This window comes from Lipophrys pholis (assembly GCF_963383615.2).
Source record: "Lipophrys pholis genome assembly, chromosome: 20".
Lineage (NCBI taxonomy): Eukaryota > Metazoa > Chordata > Actinopteri > Blenniiformes > Blenniidae > Lipophrys > Lipophrys pholis.
In genome coordinates, this window is record NC_137648.1 from 12,699,266 (window position 1) to 12,720,226 (window position 20,961).

At 42.4% G+C, this 20,961-nt stretch overlaps 1 protein-coding gene across 1 annotated transcript in view; it reads right to left on the bottom strand.

Annotated features, from left to right (window-relative positions):
- Positions 1 to 739: 739 nt before the first annotated feature.
- The window catches only part of cacnb2a (calcium channel, voltage-dependent, beta 2a), a gene marked incomplete at both ends in the record, with an annotated part of 63,859 nt that continues 43,637 nt past the window's right edge, over positions 740 to 20,961 (bottom strand). The window contains 11 exons of the mRNA XM_080489687.1: positions 740 to 1,522; positions 2,576 to 2,758; positions 3,296 to 3,391; positions 4,412 to 4,563; positions 7,363 to 7,472; positions 8,898 to 8,956; positions 9,048 to 9,128; positions 11,805 to 11,938; positions 12,202 to 12,278; positions 12,365 to 12,501; positions 12,596 to 12,718. Coding sequence (XP_080345813.1) covers positions 740 to 1,522; positions 2,576 to 2,758; positions 3,296 to 3,391; positions 4,412 to 4,563; positions 7,363 to 7,472; positions 8,898 to 8,956; positions 9,048 to 9,128; positions 11,805 to 11,938; positions 12,202 to 12,278; positions 12,365 to 12,501; positions 12,596 to 12,718 — 1,935 coding nt within the window. The remainder of the gene's footprint in view (positions 1,523 to 2,575; positions 2,759 to 3,295; positions 3,392 to 4,411; positions 4,564 to 7,362; positions 7,473 to 8,897; positions 8,957 to 9,047; positions 9,129 to 11,804; positions 11,939 to 12,201; positions 12,279 to 12,364; positions 12,502 to 12,595; positions 12,719 to 20,961) is intronic.

Here is a 20,961-nt window from a genome sequence, read left to right on the forward strand (position 1 = left end):
AAGTAATACAGCCTGAGCTGTTTTCTTCATTTGACTTTAGAATTGTTTTCAAGTTTTTGGTGCTTCTTTCATTTGAAGTGTGGACAAAACAATAGAAACTGAATCATCTCAGCTTTACAACAACTAAAACTGAACATTATCAGAGTGGGGTTTGTTTCTGAAGTCGGCTGCATTAGTTTCCAGCTCAGTGTACCTTATAAAGTGCAAGCAGGCCAATACGTGAATTTCCCAAACTGCCAAACTGTTCTGCAAATACAGCATCAAGCTATGTTTTGTGGTCATCCCCTGCAGTCACCCGTCACAGTAGTCTGAAGGAACAAATAATTCAAGTGGTAGCAAGCAATAAAAATCAATAATAACAATAATAATAATAATAGAAACAATAAAAATTATAATGCTAATCACAGAAAGCACAGCTCAGTACAGAAAAAAATTCTGCTTTTGTGTCATGCTTTATCAAACACAGGTTTAAAATATGCATATATTTTGAGAATATCCATGCATATCCACACATAAACAACGTCTATGCATAGATACACACATACATATATTTATATATATATATATATATATATATATATATTGGTATCTATGTAATCAAAATCCCTCCATTGAAAAAGATGCAACAGCATTTACAAAGAAGTGTACATAAATAGGATGCTGTGGTTTCGGGGTGTAGCAGCACGATGGGAGAACAGAACGGAGGAGTCCGGACACGCTCCGGGGGGGGGTTGGTTGGTCACTGGTGGATGTACGAGTCCCTGGCCCACTCTCCTGCCTCACCTCTCTTTTTGGGAGCCACCTCCCCCTCTCGGTCCCTCTCCCTGTCCCGGTCATAGTAGTGGTGGTGGTGGTCGCGTGCCGGCCGGTGGTGGTGGTGTGAGCGCTGCTTGTTTCGCTCGTTGTGGTCCTGCTCGCGCTCCTTGGAGCGGTGGTGTCCCTGACCGTGGCCGGCCTCGTCCGCCCCGCCGCCGCCGCCGCTGCGGTGGTGGTGGTGGTGGTGATGGTGGTTGTGGTCCCGGTGGGGCAGTGGTTCATAGCGCTGCTGCTGCTGGGGGTGCCCCTCCCCTACGTCCTCATCCTCCTCCTCCTCTTCTTCCTCCTCCTCCTCCTCCTCTTCCTCCTCCTCCTCCTCCTCTTGATGGAGGAGCTGAGTGCGCGGCTCGATATACGCCGAGTCCTTGCTCTCCCGACTCTCGGGGGTCTCCGAGTCCAATGTCTCCTGCCGGGAGAGACCCCGGGCTCTACTGCTGCTGTGGTGGTGGCGGTGGTGGTGGTGGTTGTGGTGCTCAGTCCTGGTGGAAGACGACCGGTGGTGGATGTGCTGCGCTCTCCTGGAAGACTCTGTTCTGAGGGGCCTCTCCTCCTCGTTGCCCTCCCCCTCGATGTCCACGTCAGCGTCGGCCTGGTCCAGGCTCTGGTGGTGGTGGTGGTGATGGTGGTGGTGATGGTGCTGGTAATCCTCTTTGGAGCCCTTCCTCTCCACTAACGCCTTCTCTCCTTTCTGCTCTGTACTGTTGCCCTGCGATCAGTGACACACAGCCCGTCAGTATGATGGCACAAACACAGAGAGGCACCACTGCAAACACACAAGCTATTTGTTTCCATTGCACATCAAACACATTCACCTAATATTCACACAAAGCATGAAATGTCACTCTGAAAACTCACACCATCATCAAATCCATGGACACCTACTCTCGATCCCGGAGGAAAAGAAATTCAAGGTGCACTCTTTCAACCTTCCACTTACCACACTATCAAATACATGTCAAGTTCACTCCTGCTCCTCATCAATATCAGCGTTTTCCACAATGCCAGCCTTACATTCCCCATCGTGACGGTTGTGGACGGAGAGAGGGTGAAGGGAAGGGGTTATAGAACAATTTACAAACTACTCAAATCGGTGCAGGTATAGTTTAAAGCAAACACATCAACAAAGGTGACACAGTAGGCCAGGAGGCTGGGTATCCAAATGTCTCAAGTTTGCCGAATATAGGAATGCCATGCATGATGATAATTCTGGCCTCTGAGCTAATTTGCGGATTATTCCACAAGTTCGTCTGCCGGAAACGTGTTTGTCCAAATTTTAAATGCTCATGAGTGGCTGGAGCGCAAAACCTCAGGAGGTCTTCATACTATATATCAAGTGTTAATGAACAAAAGAGATTTTACCATGAGAACAATGGAATATTAGGCTATAGTTCCCATCTGGATTGGACTAAACTCAAAACAGACGCTAATGAACGAAGGTGTCTGCATTGTTTTTATCTTTCCTTTGTTTTCCCTCTTCTACACACTGCAGGTTTTTCTTTTTGCTTGCATAGATTGATAACTATTTGACTGTCCATTACAGCTACTTAATTAGTCAATAAACAGAAATATGAATTGGCATCTATTGATTTAACCAACTTAGAAGACAGATATTAGAAATAAGTGCCACAATAATAACAACTATGGCAGACGCAGGAGTAAGTTGAGACTTTAAGCATCTAACGTTTTTAAATGTACTTGATGGTTTTCCTTTGTCATGTTCTGCCTGGTCGTGACGCCCTGGAGCTGCTCGGCTCTGTACCTGCATGCCGGAGACCGGGGCGGGGCTGGACGGCAGGGCGGCTGTGGGCAGCTTCGTTAGCACGGGGTTCGGGGGGTTGCAGCTGGTGGGGTGAGTGCTTTTCCAGTAGGCCTCCAGGTAATCGGCCATATGCTCGCATGCATCCTCCAGCTGGTTCTCGTCGAGGATGATGTCAAACATCTCCTGAGGAAGGCCGAGACGGAAGCAGACTGAGTTACAGGAAATGAAACAAGACAGGGTCAAGAGGAACAGACGGTGCTCAGGTGGAGTTTCATAAAAAGAGGCAGTCCTGCTTTTCAGAAACCGCCGAGCATTTAAATTGTGATCTGTCTGTAAATTAGTAATAAGGAATACATTACAATAGATAAGAATGATAAGGCTGATTTGTAATATATACAAAATGTCAATGCTGCGTCCTCAATTATAAACTAAACAGCATTAGCTGTTAATTCAGAGGAAATCCTGAGTGATAATTCCCTGAGGATATCGCCTGCAATTTAAACTAAATTAAGCCTTCGCTTTCACAAGCCTGGAGAGCTTGCTTCATTTTCTAAAATAATAACCAAGCAGATTAGAGGAGAACGGAAATAGAACTGGCAGGCTCTAAAACGCATTCCCAAAAAAAAGGAGGAACTTCAGATCTGCCGAAGACTATAAACCCATAGCCACAAAGGACAAAGCTGCAGCGTTGAAGTTGGCGGTACGTTTTGGGAGACTCACGGGAGGACACTGAGCCAGCTTGTCGGCAGCCACCATCTGGACGTTGAGGTGTTTGGCCTGAGACTTTCCTCGAGACTTGATGAGCCGCTGCAGCACCTGAAGGCGGAAGAGAACAGGACGCGCCGAGGTCACGACGGCGGGCGACGAAACTAAACGGAAGCTTTGTGTCTTCTGTATTCAAGTCGGTGAACCCGAGCTTAACGCTGTTCAAACAAAAGACAGACTGCGGTGTGAAGGTGGCGGGATGTGGTGACAAGTGATGTCTCAGGATTAACATTTTTTTCAAAAACCTCCATGGCCCCTGTTCAAAATACAAAGTCGAGTTGGGATCCTTTCGGGAGCCGTCGTCAGATCCGACAAAGAGCGTGTCAGATGGTTTCATTTAAACGCTTGTTTGAAGCTCCAGATGTCACACGGTTTACTTTGAAGGTTCAAAAAAGTTATTTCCGAACAAATGCAGCAGCCTGACCGAAGACCTGCACCAACCTTGATAAGTAAAACTACTGAAAATATAGACAGCCTGAGTGTCTTGTGTTTTGACACTCTCAAAGAAAAGAAAGTACCGAACAGCATTTAAACTCTATTGATGTATAATTTCAGCCAGAGTGAGCTCTTTGTAAAGTGGAAACAGGATCTAATTGAGAAGACGGGTGATAAAGAGCTGTTTATTTGATCCCGCTTGGAGTGTGATTCACTTAGCTGACACAATGATTTGAAACTTGCATCCGCTGCCTCTTTAGCTGTGCTTTCCTTCAAATTTGCGTCGTCGAAATGCCCGAGTCTTCTTTATTGATTGCTAAATCACAAGTCTTTTTTTTTTTGCCCAACTCTGAAGGTCAGAGTGATGAATCGGTCCTCCTCCGCATTTATTTAATCTCAAGCGAACAGTCACGTCTGAATTGTTGGATTTAAAGTCAAAGCCAAGGAGCAGCTCGGTTACGTAGAGGCAACAGGAGAAGTGACGGGAGACGCAGACACACTGGCAGAATAATTTAATGGGAGAGGAGGGAGCGTCGCCTCTGTCTGCTTTTATTCTTTTAATCATCTCTCTGTCATCGCAGAATTATTGGTTTGTTTTCCTCCGGTGATAAAAAAAAAAAGTTGACTCCATCTCACCTTGGGAGAGGTGATCTTGACGTAGACGATGATCGGAGCGAGGGACGTCTTGCCCAGCTGCGACGGGTGGTTGATGGTGTCAGCATCCAGAACAACCAGCTGTAACGTCCGCGCAAGTTCGAAAATCCGCTCGATCTCACTCTGCACTTCGGCTGATGGGAGATACAGATGTTATGATTCATTCAAATTAGGGCTGGAGACGATTCAGTGAAACTCATCATCTCTCTGTGGAGCCGCAGCAGGATAATAATCCATTTAAACACTTTTTTCTTTGCAAATGTCATAAACCCATATCATACTCAGAAAACAGACTAAATATCAGATGACCAGTGTGACATTTTACCATTTGATAAACAACTTTGGCGCATTCGGAATTTGATGGTGGCTCGATTTCTCAGAAAAAGTTGGAAGGAGAGAGAAAGAAAAACAGCCGGAGAAGAGTTCTGAAACTTATTCAGTTCATTGGCACCAAAGTGAGAATATTCTAGTGTCTCCCAAAGGAAAAGATGGGCAGGAGTTGATTAATCAATAAACGAAGAATGTGCAGCAATTTCAGGAAAAAATGATTCTCAGTAAAAAAAACATTTCAAGATATTCATAAACAATTTTGAGAAATCTCTGCGGGACGAGGCCAAAGAGCAATCAGGGAGACCACAGGAGTCAGTCAGCTGTTGTGAGAGACGTACTGGAAATGTGTTGGTGGCGTCAGATCTTCAAAGTTGCAGAAGATTAAAAAATGACTGACTGAAATGGTTTAGTACATAATGGACTTCATTGGCTTCGAAGAGGAAGCTTGCAGTGCACCGTCACCTTTCTGCCCGATATCACGATTAGTGCAATGGTTTTAAATGGTCCCCCCCCGCTTGCAACGATAAACATTTATTAAAAGTGGAAAGTCTGAAAGGGAGCAAACGTTTTGTTGATGACCCTTTCCTGAGATTGTGTGTGGGTTCAGAAGGCTGCTTCTCCAAAATAAACCATCAAAATATGTTTACCGTCTCTTCTTTTATATGTGCAACTTAAACCTGATATTAAACAAAATTTGCAATTAATATTATGTTTTGAGACCTTGATATTTCTACCGGCGACACAACAATCCCTTTTAAATTGTTTTATTCTCAGGTTGGACTTTATCTAACTCATCTGTTCATAAAGTACGTGCTAAAAATACTATCAAATTACTGCAGTTTTTATCCAAACATAATATATTAGAGGCCGATCTTCCTTGTATACATTAATTTGCTCTATTAAGTCAGTATAGGAATCACTTGGTCATTATCACTTGGTGTTACACTCCTATTGCGGCTGCAGAAACCACGTTCACTGTTTCAAGCACAGACCATCTGTGGGCGATGGGGCAGTTTTACAGGTTATCTAAATTAATAATCACATTTTGACCTGATGATGGCGGTATATGTAAAGTTAAGAAAGTAATACCATGGCTTTGAAGACTATAAATGTCCATAAAATAGAACCTACAAACATACAGTTGTATGCATTGTATCATTCTCAAATTTTGTCTTCAAAGTGTCTGTCTGCCATGTAATACTGATTTGTTTTTGAATGTCTTTTTTTTTTTCCTGCTTCTCACAGTCTTAAATATTCAACAGACTTGATGACTTCAGGGAGAAGGCTTCGAGACTAACAGCTCAGAGGGGAGCAGCAGGTCACACTTTGTTACCTCTAACTAAGACTGACGGTTACATCACGAAGACAAAAACAACCTAACAAATATCAGAGGGAGGCACGAGTCCCAGTCTGAGGGGAAATCACGGCCAAGCTTCGTGACTTCCCGTCACGACAGGGTCCGAAGTAAACTTATCGCATGAAAACATTCCAGCCGAACAGCTCATTCAGACTCATTTCCCTGCAACACTATGCCAGAGGAGAGGGAGGGTTTCATCTTTTTTAATGTTTAACCTTCCTGAAATCATTCCCCCCAACGTGGACGTGATCCAGTTCCTAGCCAACACTGTTTCTCTTGATTCAAGAAATACTAAATCACGGGGATTGAACAAAATGCAAAGACCCTGCTCCTCCTGGCAGGAGACTGAAGAACAGATCACAGCTGAAAGACCAAACAGACCCTATGGGACTCTGATTGAAAGTCAAGCTTTGTATAAAATTTTGGCTCCAACAAGTACAGATAATTCAACGAGGAACCCCAGTTTTAATGAAGCTACTTCAGAAGGTGTATTGATGTGTGGGGTGGTATGAAGTTATGATATCTGCAGGCGATGAAGGCGAGCGTATACCTCATCTTGGAGTGTTGATCATTTTTACTGGGCCTCCATTCAAGTAGCTTTTTTTTTTTTTTAAAAAGGAACAAGTGACCACTTCTAAAACTTGAACACTATTGTCTGCATACAATACATAATTGATTCAATATTGATTTGTACCTGTTACAACCACACATTTAAAAAAAATATATATATATCTGTTTCGGTTTTTTTAAAGCAGTGCCTCTTGCGAAAAAAAAAAGAAAGGAGGGCAATGTTTTCCTTCCCTGCCTCTCTTTGATCATAAAAAGACATTTAATACTTGTCCTGCCGCCATAAAACACATTTTCCAGGAATGTCTTCCTCAGCCGCCTCATGTTTATGGTGATGCATAGCAGAGATTAATCCTGTCACCTCCATTTGACTCAGGAATCTGTCCTAATCACATCTAAACTCCAATCAACCTCAGTCAAATCAGAGCGGCTCTTGAACTTGTTATCGTGCGTTTTTGCGCTCTATCTTTCATTCCTCACAAACGCACCCAGCCAAGGCCACTCGGGGCAGTCGGGACTTATCATTGCCACTGTCAAGAGTTTCCTTAATCGTTTCCTTCCTTTTCCATTGCAAGTGGGTCTCCTTAAAAACGTTATGAATCAAAGAAAAAAAACTAAAGAAAAAAAATAAATAAAACAGACGGTTTCCAGGCACCGCGGATGTCTCGAACCGACTTACCCAAGTTGGAGCGTGTGTTGGAGCGTTCGATGATGGCGTGCTTGCTGGGATTGTTCAGGACGGAGCGTTTGGCAAGAGAGATGTCTGCCGTGACTCGAGTGATGGATATCCTGACAGAAAGACGAGGGAAGCCATCAGAGGAAGTGATGACGTGAAGGTGACACGCCGTGATGGGAGATTTAGACATGGGCTCTCAATGCACGTACTGTTTGTTCAATCAAACACCACTTCGGCATCGTTTCACAAGATTGAGAGCGATGAAACTCTCTTCCACACTTCTAGAAATGTGTGGCAGCAGATTATTAGCAGTATTATTTATAAATGTGACATACAGGTTCTGATTTAGTTAAGTAGCATACTTTGACGATTGACCTCTAAAGGGTTAACACACATGTTAATAGGTAATAAATGCCTCCATCACCAAACTATGCCAAAAAAAATAGATTTTTCCTCTTCACTGCTTTGGTGAAAACAATCATGTTTTAAGCAAAAACTACAGAAATTGTGTCTCATTTTCAGTTTGTTTTTTAACCCATTTCACTAAACAATTCAGGCGAATGTCCTCTTCACCAGCTACATAAATGGTATTTATCAAATGTCCTCGTAAAATGTGGAATGTAATGATGAAAAGATTTACACATATAAGGCTTTAAAAGTTCATGGTGGCGAGCGCTCACACAATGACAAATATAACGTCATGCGCAAGGCGACGTAATCCAAGTCAGCAATCTATGTTTAAGTATATGGATTCAAAGTAAAGTCAATAAAAGATTGATGCATGTGAAGCCACAATTAACAGTTATTTTCTTTATTGATTAACGTGTCAGTGTGTTTCTTGATTAATGGGTTCGTCGTTTAGTCATTAAACTGTCAAAACACTGTAAACAAATGTCAACCAGAGTTTTCTAAAGCTTGAGACGAAGATTAAAGCTCCATGTTGTGCAAAGAACAACAGTTCTAAACCTGCAACCAATCGAATGCTCATTTCAACTGAGAGCTGTAGGAGAAAGAACATATTCATATTTCGGGAGTTGAAATGGGACTCTGAGTCAAAATGATTAATCTTGCATTACAGCCGTGCGCGATGAATCAACTACTAATTGATCGTTTGCTGTTTTCGATGAGAAAACTAAACCAACAAAACAAAGAAAATGATGGAAAGCGGAGAGACGGAGGGATTTCTTAAGGTGTGAAACGGTGTAAAAAAATATGAAGTGATTTGAAGCAAACGAGCAACTCGATCTTGGTGTTGTGCAACTTTTTCGGCGTCTTTGCCCTTTGGACGGGAGGACAGACTCGACATTGAATAAAGAGAATCCTGCTCTGCTCAGGACCCACTATGGCCTATTAAGGACATGGAGGAGGCCTATTTAAAGCAGCTGCATACATCTCCAGGCCAAACAAACTTGTTACACACTCCCTTGACTCACCCCGGGGGACAGATAAATACCAGCCTATAAGACGTGAGGAAAGAAGGAATGAGGAAGGAAACGGGGACGAGAGCTCGTATTTGAAAAAGGTCAAGGGGAACTTACCTTCCCTCGAATCTGTGTTTCAAAAAGTCGAACAACGCTTTTTGCATCATGTCTGTCACCTGCGGGAGAGAGAGAGTGAGAGGAGACGACAGATAAAGAACAGGCCACAGGTAGGCAGGCGCAGTCTGACACGGCGAAGCTTCGACGCACCTCGTAGCCCTTAAGTGACGGTCCCACCAGAACCACGGGCCGCATGGAAGGCACAACGTCGTATGGAGGAATGTGTTCCGTCTTTGGAGGGGAGCAGAAGAGGAGGAGAAACGTTTGCACAGTTATGGAGACAAAGTAAACACTCGCCATCGCAAATCACTCGAGGGGTTGGAACAACAACGAGCGAGGCCATTTAAAAGCGTCGGGAACACCGTGAACCATGAAACGGGAAGTGTCAGCCGGCAACCCGACAAAACACGAGCGCAGCCCGACCTTTTAATGGCTTTGGCACGCGTTTTAATGCCACCAGGTCTAAACGTCAGAGCTCGTTACAGTAAGTGACGTCTCATGACGGCTCACGTTTCCCGTCTCACGGTTGTGATGAAAAGAAGACACATCACGGGAAAGGTTAGTCTGAGAGGGGGAAGACATCACAGTGAAGGATCTGGATGCAGCCAGGGAGGTTTGCTTGCTGCAGACAAAGTGGGAGCTCAGTTAGTGGAGTAGCCTCGATTTAACATTCCGTTTAATTTCAGATGTACCCGATTGTACTCAGTGCCGTTAATAATCCGGGCCATGTTGTCGATTCTTTCACAAGAGGTAGAGCTGTTGTGTGGATATGGATCTTAAGAAAATCTATTTCAAACTTTACTTTTCGGGACATGATCTTGAGATAAATGGATCCGTAAATGCTGCATTGTAGTCACAAATATATAGATTTTATTATATGGGGTTTTTTTTGTGTTTGTGTTTTTGTATTGCTCAGTACAGACCACTAGTGTATTGCTTGTCGAGTGTCGTGACGAGAGGGCAGGAACAAAAGGGTTAAAGTCAGTCCGGTTTTTATTTTTACTGCCATGTTTAAATTCTGAGCATGAAGTCCAATATGTCTACCTTTTGCTCGAAAATCCTTTTCATTCCTAGAGACCCGCACCGTTCGGTGTATCTGACAGTCAGGCAGGCAGTGAACCTTCCCCGGCTGTGTGTCCTGGTTGTCTCGCAGAGCGGCGTGTCTGAAGGATATGCGGACATGTCAGCACGCCAGACAAAAATAAAAATACAACTACGCTAAGTCAAAGCTCGGTTTGAGGCCAGACAGCTGGGAGAGATTTTCACTTTCAACAGCGAATCTGAAGAACCGCTGGTTATGAGATCATTTCTCAGTCGCCCCTCGTTTGTCCTTAAGTTCAACCTTTTTTCCAGCGTGTTATCTTTACGATAGCATGATTCAGAGGACTGATTCTGATATTTTCGTTGCAGTCTCCCCTCTTCTCGCACTCACCTCCCCGCGTCTAAACATTTTCTGTCGGACGTCTGCTGTCGTCACTGCGCGTCCCCGAGGACGCGGTGGGAACTGATGCTTCTGTTGCTGACTGACACGACGATACTAATGAAGGGTTCGGGTTCGGCGGAAATACTGCGTCGTTAACCCCCGGATTACAGTGTCAATATTTTTAGCCGGGAGAAGATTATTTGCTGTGAATCGTGTGTCAATCGAGAGCAAAAGTTTTGAATTTTGTGATGAAGAAAATGTTACTGGTTGTAGCTTAGGGGCAGGATTAAGACATACTCTGTGGATGTGTGAGGCATAAAAACTAATGCATACTCCACACATACCAAGGGTTGTATTGGAATCACTTTACAGTCACATAACAGTCTCATGTTAGTTATTTGCACTGTACGTTCATTTATATACATTTAATTTATGCATTATTTGTGTTTTATTCAAAGGGACAGTGTCTATCTTGAAAATAATTTGGTTTATACATCTGCATGTGCATTCATTTATAAGCACTCTGCATTTGGTTGTTGACTCATGCCTTTTTCATGAAGACTGCAATTGAAACTAATCAAATTATGTCAAGAATTAGCTGAAATGATTCCAAAGTGATTGATGAATGGAAGAGGCAGAGCAGCGTAGAGCTCCTGATTGGAGCTTTTGCTACATGGATTGCTGTGGTTTGTAGTTACATACACATATGTGAAGCTACGGGTTTTCTTTGAAGCTGAAATCTATACCAGGCTGTAGATAAGAGGATTTTTTTTTTTTTTAGATACTTTTGTTTTCACTACAAAGCTGGAGCCAAGAGCTTGTTCCCCTGAAACATGGAAACAGGAAGCCTGACTTTGCCCTAAGAAAACAAAATCCAACTCATTAATACATGTAATATATCATTTAATTTGATCCTAAAGTCAAGTGCAACTCCACATAGTGCTATCGAATGAGGGAGGTGTTTTTTTTGGCTGCACAAGTTTCTGCTTGTTAGAATTATTTCGTATCTTTGGACAGAGCTGGTTGTTTTCCACTCATTCCATCATCAACGCAATAAACAGGCTGTACAAACACTGAGGTCTCACTGAATCAGGGCACAGGATCATTCACAAACACAGCACAGAGGTTTTGCGAGAGCAGGAAGTAGGGAGGGAAGCCAGTACGAAACAGTTCAGACCACGGAGGTCATCCCCGGACCCCGCTGTGCCGGCGCACTGCACACCAAGACTTACCGACTTCTGCTTCTGCTTAGCTGCAGCGGGACGGAAGAGGAGAGAGAGAGAGAGAGAGAGAGAGAGAGAGAGAGAGAGAGAGAGAGAGAGGTTAAGAACAGGCATGCATGCTGGTAGCGGCGTGCGCGCCAATAGTTCAAGACGGACGCGTGGACGGACAGGACGGGCGCAGAGTGAGGCCGAGCGGCCACAGGCATGGAGCAGTGCGGACGGACAAAAGAGAAGGAGATGATGGGGCGGTCCAGCGTTTACCTTCTTAAAGAAGGGCATTCGTTTCTCTTTTGCTAGGGGTGACATGACAGTGTTTGGACTGGCTTTAGGGGAGCGCAGGTTGACTGGAAGCTCATTGTCCTCAGGGTCTAAGCCTGTGGCGTCTATGTCAATGGCTACCCACACAGACAGACAAGGGCATCATGACACAGCACACAGGTAGAAAAACAAGTTACACAGGCAACGGGCAACATTTCTCATTAACTGCACAGCAAATGAAACATGTACAAATACAATCAAAACAAGAACATTGTTCACTCTACTTAAGATATGAAGAACAAAAATTCCACCTGCGACCTGATTTCAGAGCTTTAACGTTGTCACAAAAGATAAAGCACAAATATAAAGTTGAACGACAGTGACCACTGGAGCTACTTACCAGACGAAGGAGGAGTAGATTTCCGTGAGTTGGGAACGACTTCACCTAAGCTCGATGATGAGTTTGCTCCAAGTTTACTGAAACCAAAGAGAGGAAGTCAACGTAAATTTCAGATGACCTCACAGCAGAAGCCAAATGTGTGGAAGAAATGAGGGTTCCTTACCTGGAGTGGAATTTGCCCTGCTTGGCTCTCTGCTCCTGGAGGATTCGAGTGTTTTCAAGCTTCACTGGACTGGGGATAAACCCGATTTCACAGCCTTCTTTAACCAGGCGGCCTATCCACCAGTCATTGTTGAATTTCTACATGAAACAATTCAAGACGAGTAACTCGAACATCCCCTGTACACTCAATATAGTGGCGATCATCTTCTAATTATTGGATCTTGCCGCTCACCTCTTTAACGTGGAGGAAGTCTTTAGCCTCAAAGGAGATGGCCATGCCTGGCACGGGGACGTCATCATCGTGACTCGGGCTGTAGTTGACATTTGTGCGAACAGCAAATGCAACTGGTTTGGTCTATAGGTGGGAACGAAGCAGAAATTATATACATATGAGAGATTGTGGAAAAAGCAAAAAAAGCAATGGCATTCTCACTGGTTGAAAAGACACGCACATGTCCACATGAGCACTGAAGTCATCTCGCAAAGTTGTGCATTTTTACTGTGTGTGCAAAAGTTGTGAGTTTGTGATGTGTGTGTGCTTAAGGCCTGTGACTGTCTCCCTCCTGAGCTCCACTTCAGACAAGCCTCCTGGTTGAATTTAGCTGCTCTTCTGGTATACTCAAGTTTTTCCTGTAATGTTGCTGCATTTTTAATTTTTGTTTATTAATTTTTTTGCCCTTGTTGCAGACGGGCTGGCTCTGGATGTTGGTGACACATCCTCATCTTAGCTCAGCGATGCAAAAAGTCTGGCAGGATCAGCGCCCTCTCATAGGGTTTGAACCGCGTTGCTATTCTAATCTTATAATCGAATTGTTGTAATACAGCTGACAGAGAGGTGCGCACATACGCACACCAAAGATTGTACAGCCGTACAAATTGTATTAGCCATGCATAAATGTAATTACGCATGCACCAAATTTTACGTCGCACATACAAATCAGTGTTTGCATGGATCTCGGTATGTCAAACCAAATGTCAGCTCTCTAAAGGCATGCAAAAGTCATTTTGGTGCCATAATAGCCCCATAAAAACCTTCTTTTTATGCTCAACTTGCTGAGCTGTGATGCTTGTCTTGGTGTGAAGTGTAAATATAACCTTGGTGAGAAAGACAAGTGGGCTGTGAGTCATCCGGACTTGGTTTAGTCTCCTCTGCCGCACTACATGTTAAGGCACTTACCGGTTAGCATTCGAAGCAATCACTTCCTCAACCTTGTCAGTAAAATTAAAGTCTCGTCTTGCACAAGCAGCACTAGTGTAAGTGATGCATGAATCAATCCAATGATGTTTATAATGACTGAATCACTCGTGACCTTCCTGTTCATTTCTTGCAGAGGAAATCAGCCCTTCAGATAATAAATAAAGCTAATGAAGTGCTTTCTTGCACTTTACAGGCTGTAACATAGCCACAATACACAACTCAATTTCCACATATTATATGAAATACCTTTTTTTTTATTTTTTTTTATATACTTTCTGCACAACATCTCAAATGAGCACAATAAGAGCCACAACATAACATACTATAATGAGACAACATTATACTTGCAGGGCAATCTCGAATCTGTGTTGACTTAAGGCACACATCCCTTCATATATTACATAAAATGTTTATGGATATAATCTCGGAGCCAGTCTGGCAGCAGTGGTTGCAACAGTTGTCAACATGGTCGTGCCCTCAAATAGATTACATTACCTTTGACAGAGACAAGCCGAATGAAGTTGACCAAAAAGCTGAATTGAATGCACAGGGATCAGGGATGAACGTAGTTTAATCTCACAGCAAAGACCCCCCCACCCCCCGCCCTTCCTCCGTACCACCCTACATCACCCCTACACCACCCGTGTGAAGCTGAGTACATCTGGATGAGAATGAAAAGTAAAAATGGTCATATTGTCCTTTATCAGCTGTATCCTTTTATTGCCCTCGACATGAATGCACATAATATCACTTTGCTATTTAAGTGTTATCAAAAAGAGTGTGTTAGCCCCAAGTTACAGCACCAGTACTGCTCCTAATCCAAAGAGACAAGGCACTTTAGGTATGTACTAATTAAGTTGTGTTTTGGACAACCGGAACAATTTTAGATTGTAGATTTCTTACTTATATTGTTTTATTTTGTCTTAGTTTCCCGTTTTCATATTCTGGTACTTGGTTTCGATTTTTATTTAAATATCTATTTGTTTGAGTATTTTAACCTTCACTAATATATCTTAGTTTTCAATTTAGATGATTTTTTTCAATGCTTTACTCTGGCTCAAGTGTTTCCTTAATGATGATGTGAAATACTGTCTTTGCTGCTTTCGTTTTTGTTTAATCAACACAGTGCTGTGTTGTAGTTTATGAAAAGTGCCATCGAAATTAAGAATAATTTATCCTTCAAGTGTTATTAATTCATGACTGTGAGAAGAAGCTTGTTGTCTAAATATATAGAATATATATAGTCGGTGTACGATACCATATATAGGAGTGTATTTTAATTCTTTGCAATCAACCTAATGAGCCAAACAGGTTGAAAAGCTCCAGAGATTTGAGATGAACCGCAGTGTTGCACGGTGAATCCCTGTGGCTTCACATGATCACATCATACACAGTCATCTGACGCACTGGCAATTTAGAAACAATTGATTAGTGGGGCTTTGAAGCAGCTACAATCAATAGTGGGTGAAATGAGTACTTGCATGTGAAAGTGGTTCCTCACATGGGTAAACCCGCAGAGGGTCATTACGCAAGCCTGCCTCCTCTCTTTTTCACAACCCGTGGACCTTTGTTTCAGAGCTTTCAGCCTAAAAGCTTATTGTTTTTGATTTGATCTCACGACTCTTGTCGTTATCTATCAGCAGAACGAAAGAGTTGCTCATCAATACAGCGGAATGAAAAGTGGGATTGGACTCACATTTGAAAGATTTTAGAATCTTTTTTTTTTTCAGTCATTCTGTTTCAGAACATGGATTCTTTTGTTGAAAATACAATGCGATACAGGCTCGTTTTGTCATTTGGTACTTGCATCTTCATGTGGTGAATAAAATATAGACGAAGGGTCAAACCGGCTTTCCTCATTAAAGAACTATTATTCACATTCACCCATTCACACACCAATGGTAACAGCTGGCATGCAAAGTGCTCAAAAATGCTCAACCTCCACTGGGAGTACTTTAGGGTTCAATATGGACACATCAAAACAAGACCAGGGCAAGATGGGGGATCGAACCAGCAACCTTTACCAATTGATCCACAGCTGTCATGAAGAATCTAAATTATATCAATATAAAATTTGCATAATAGTTAATCCACTTAACCTAGAGCTTAAAGCTTTAAATCTACACAACGGTGTTGAATTTGTCAGTTTCATTTTGAAGCATACATCACAAACGCAGGCGCAGGATTGAGGGTCTTTCTGTGTGGAGTCCCTGTGTCCAAAGCCGTGCGCATCAAGTGAAAGAATTCTTCTGTATTTGAGTTGAAAGTAACAAAATCTAACTTGTTAATCTGTTTTCATGTGACTTGCAGTCATAAAATCTTTTATAATGGAAGGAAAACTGTGATTTCATCAAAATAATAGACAATTCCATGGCTTTTAGCTGTTGTTTGTTCTCAGTTAGTAGAATCTACATTGTCCCATAATGTGGTAAACTGTGTTAACAAAAAGTTGTGACACACCCCTATCTAAAATGGAAGAACACCTACATAACTCAAAATTATTGTATCATATCAACTGAACTAAATCTCTTCATGCAAACTAAATATCCAAAGCTAAACTCAATCAAATGAAGCAAAACTAGAGAAAAAGCTGGGAGAAAAAAAGCTAAGCTAAATTAAACTAACCCCCATCAGTCCTTGCTGGGATAGAACTTCTATCCGTAACGCTCGGCTACGTAATAATGAAGTTATTCATCTGCAGAAAGGCTTTACAAGAAGTGATGTTTTTTTCCTGTGCCCTTACACCTCATTGAAATATAACAGGTGTGACATGATGAACTATAGGGATTATAGAAATCACGCATTAGTCAAATCCTCCTGGAATCATTGTGCTCAGGCCGATAGCAATGTAAATACTCGGTCTGCTGATGATTGAAAGCTGGTGTGTATATGTCCGACATCTCCATTGAGAAGCTCATTCAGTCCAGAGTTTGCAGTGCTGGGTCTCGTAGAGGACACCGAGTCCTTGGCGTTTGCATGCGATGAGTCACATGGCTGCATGAAGGTATGTGGTCCATTAGTACACTTATACATATGAGCCCTCCCTCAGTCGTCTCATGGACTGCTGCCTCTTTCCTCCCTCCCAGCTGCTGTGCTTGCCTAGACTTTCCATGGCTGGCTGTTAGATCAGGCGTTCTCAGCCTTAATGACATTTTACAGACCTGCCAGCAATCTCGCACACTTTCGCCTTCTGACACGCCACCTCATATCACAGGTGACTGCAGGATCTGCTCGTGATGACACCTTTACGCTGGCCGAACAGCATCCTTTCATCTGCTGACCGAGCCCATGCTGCTCCATTGCCTGTTACGTAACGGAGGCCTTCATTAAAGATGCCATATTGACTGCACTGAGGGAGGGAGGAACGAGGCGGAGGGTTACACACTGGGCAAGAGGCGGGGGCGAGGGGCGAGGACAGAGAACGACGGTCAAAATGGACGGAAAGAGCAAAGTGTGTAAAAATAAATAGATAAATAAAGCAGAAGGATGGTAGGCTAAAAATAAAACACACGATAACCAACCTGTCTGTAACTGGGATCCCTGTGAGGCGGTGCTATAGACCCCAGCCAATTAACAGCCCGCGACGCCTGTCACAATATCACATCGCATCATGCATATTTCATTAGATAATACCTCCCTGTGCTCTCTGTGCTTAGTGACTGAGCCAACACCTGCCCTCACTGGTGCTGATTCGCCGCGTAACACGCCACAGCCGCTCCATTAGCAGATCGCTCAGGGTCTCCAGCCATAAATCAAGATTCCCACATTGTTTCACCTTGAATGTTGTGGATCGATTTGAAAAGAATTCACCTCAGCTCAGCACACTGGCTTCAGGCGGTACGGAGAGTCCACATATTATATTTATCACATACAGGCAACCATAACCCTCCATTAATTTAGTGTGTGAAAATATTTCTCTAATTATCCAGCAATGGGTATAGTGGTTGAAACCCTGCAGCGGCCAATTATTCTTTCTTTTATGCCTCAAGTTAAAAGAGTTTTTTATTCATCACATTTTTCTCAAGTCTCATCTTTAGTCCACAAAGATTAGGACGATGTGTGAATGTAAACAAAAACAACATGCAATGCAGAATTAAAGTACCCATATTATTTCAGAGAACACACAGGAAAGATGTTACATCTGAATCGTTGAAAATTTCAGTAGAAATAAAATCAAAAAACCAATGATAACAAAAGGGTGGAAAAGTGAGATACTAACAAAACAAAAAGATGCATTTTGCAATGAATTACGTAAATCTCATCGTTCTCATGTACTCTAGTTTTCCCCCACAGAATAAACGATTGTGTTTGAGGCTAATTGTTTACTGTAAATCGCGTCTCGGTGTGAATTGTTGTTTGTCATTTAAAACTTGTGCAACGTGCTTAGATCAGCAGTTAAATAACGCCGTATGTAGATTGATAAATGGATGGATCTACTGGACATAACATGAAGCTTTTAATGCACCAGAGATGAGATCAAGACTTATTAGTTGTAATCTCCAGGTTCTGGATTGTCTCTTCAATTCTCTGACGTTTATAGACTCCAGTTAAAAGAGGAGAGGACACGACATAATTGAATGCCAAATACGGCCTTGTCCTAACTTCATCTGAACTGTTGCCTATGTTGTATTATATTGGTTACGATACATGCAAATCACAGTCGTTATTTAGATTTTACTCTATGGAACGTTTTGGGAATGATTCACATTGTGTGCTCTAAAACTCTACGCGACATAATGTAAAAGAAACTTCATTGGTGATAACATTCACCCATTCGATAAGTCTTGGCAGCTGGTAAGTGCTTCACATTTATCAATAAGTTATTTCTAATTTTGCTTACCTGCTTTTTGGATGAAAGCAAATCATAACAGTTTGTGTTATATGGGAAATGTGCAATAGAAATATGGGGTGAAGTTGAAACGGTGAACTCAAAGATGCTGAACAGCTCAGTAGAGCTGTGCAGTACAGAGGAGTTAGTTATAGAATGCAATGTGACCTCTGATGATCGCTGTCAGTGAAAGTATCAGAGAAACGGCAACAGTTTGAAACAAATCTACTCAGCACAACATTGTAATGTATTGTCCACAGAGGTTTTCCACTCTTCTACTTCTACTCTTCTTGGTCCTTCCATACTGTGCTCTCTGAACTTTTCATAATATTACACCTAAATAATCTTCTACTCGTTATATTTACGCACAAAAAGTCTTTTTAAAAAAAGAGTTTTAACTCTTGGCGAAATGGGTTAAAAGGAGAAAAATAGCTAAAACCACAAAAAACAGTGAAAACCCTAAAATGACAGGGATTTCTAAAACAAACAAAAAAAAAGCTTATAAATGGGGGAGGGGGAAGCACACAAAACTGCTTAAAAAAGAGCCCAAATGGATAGAACAGCTTAAGTAACAATAAAGACAGAAGAAACCACTAATATCAGGTACAAAAACAGCTGAAAATGTAATGAAATGTGACATTTGCAATCCTGAATTTCACATGTCACATAGATCCGTTTATGTTCACATATCAAAACTATACATAACTGTTTGATTGTATGATGTCCTTGAGTGCCAAGACACGCGCCTTCAAATAAAATCGAATAATATTATTATTTTCATTGTATGAAACTTTGAGAACAGTGTTAGCGTCATTTTAAAGGTTAAAGGTGTTTTGCGGCTCCCGTTAAATTTGATTTGGTGGAAAGTGACAAAAGCGTTTATTTTGGTCATAAAGGTTGCAGAGCCCTGGACTAGACAGAAACACGACTATACTATGTGCCCAACAATACTGCCCTTTCAAAAATATGGGAGGTTTGTAACAGAAAATCGAAAAGTAAAGCAGTCATCCAAGTCAAATCCGAGACAACCTCTTGTTCCATCATTCGCATTACTACCTCAGTCTCTCCCAGATAAATCATACAACAGCTTTAGAGGCTGAATGGTAGCAGTCAGTAATGAACAGGTCCTAATGCGTAAAACCACTCAAACCCCCATGTGAAGCTGATACAAGACAAACAGACGGTGTTTGTATGGGTATATGTTAATTATATCAATGTTGCAGTACATAACATTACAGGCATCAACCCTGTTTTCATTACCTCCAAATATCAGTGGTATGTCGAGGAAGTGATAGTGAATTACTGCCCATAAGGACTCACAGTCAAGCAGCCTGCACTTCCTCTGACCTCAGCCTGCTCTCTCTCTGGTGGCCAGACCACAGAGAGGCTATTTTTTACTAGTCATCTGTCATGTAAAATGCCAGAGAGGATAATCTATGCCAGGTTATCTATAAAGCCAACTTATCTTTTTAATTAGTGAGCCGGAGAGGGTGACTCTGGAAAATAACAAAATAGATGTGCTGGAATGATTCGTCTCTGCCAGCTATGAGACGCAGCGCAGGAGGAAAATGTCTGCTTAAATGGATGGATAGCCAAAAGCTTCAGGCTTACAGCTAATGAGCAAACTAGCTGTTATAAACACTAAACACCCAAAGAGAGACAATAGAACCAATTTTTTTCAGACACTTGCTCGAATTATTAAGCAACAATAGAAGACCACGAGCGACCCAATGGGCTGTAAAGCAGGAAGAGAACAGAATGTGCGCTGAAGATAGCGGCATTATTTCACAGATCAAAGGCATAAATCTTAACAGAGGAGGCGATTTGAGAGATTCTGTGGAAGCGATCGCTGATTGCAATTCCTGTCGCACAAAGGCAGGCCTGCGCGCTCGTGTGCATGTTTGTTTATGTGCTGCTAATTGTGGCTCAGAGCAGAGCAGGCAAAAAAGCCTGGCTATGATAAACAGACACCGAACCCTCGGAGGCCACTAACCTCTCACATCAGTGACCCTATAACAGCCCTGTCATGTGAGAAACCAGTTGGAATCAGCTCTAATATCCCCAGTCACTCTGAGTCACTTGTAACTTTGAATAGTAAAAGTAGGAAAGGTGACCTCGGGATAGCAAAAGTAAGAATTGTCTGCATATAGTCCAACGTCACCAAGATAATCAGACCACAGTGGCTTTTTAAGTTTTACAAATGACTTTTAGTTGTTTGTCAACATGAAAAGAACCCCCACCCCCCCAGAAAAAACCATGAAGGTTGAGAAGGAAGAAAAACAAAGCCAAAAAGAAAACAGACTAGTTTTCTTTTAAAGACAAACAAACCCAAGTAAAGTTTATGTTAGAATGTGAATGATGCCAGCCATCCTTCATTCACCCAATATGAAGCAGATTTTCTTTGAATCGCACACTTTTGGAGCACGAGACTTATGACTCAAACACCAACAGTCCCTGTGTCACCACACAAAGTCAAGAGGGACCGCTCATTTAAGCATGTCGTTGCAGCAGTGTCACTATTAAGCAACTCAACAACCAAGCTTAAAACTTGAGAAGAGAAAAATTCTGCAAC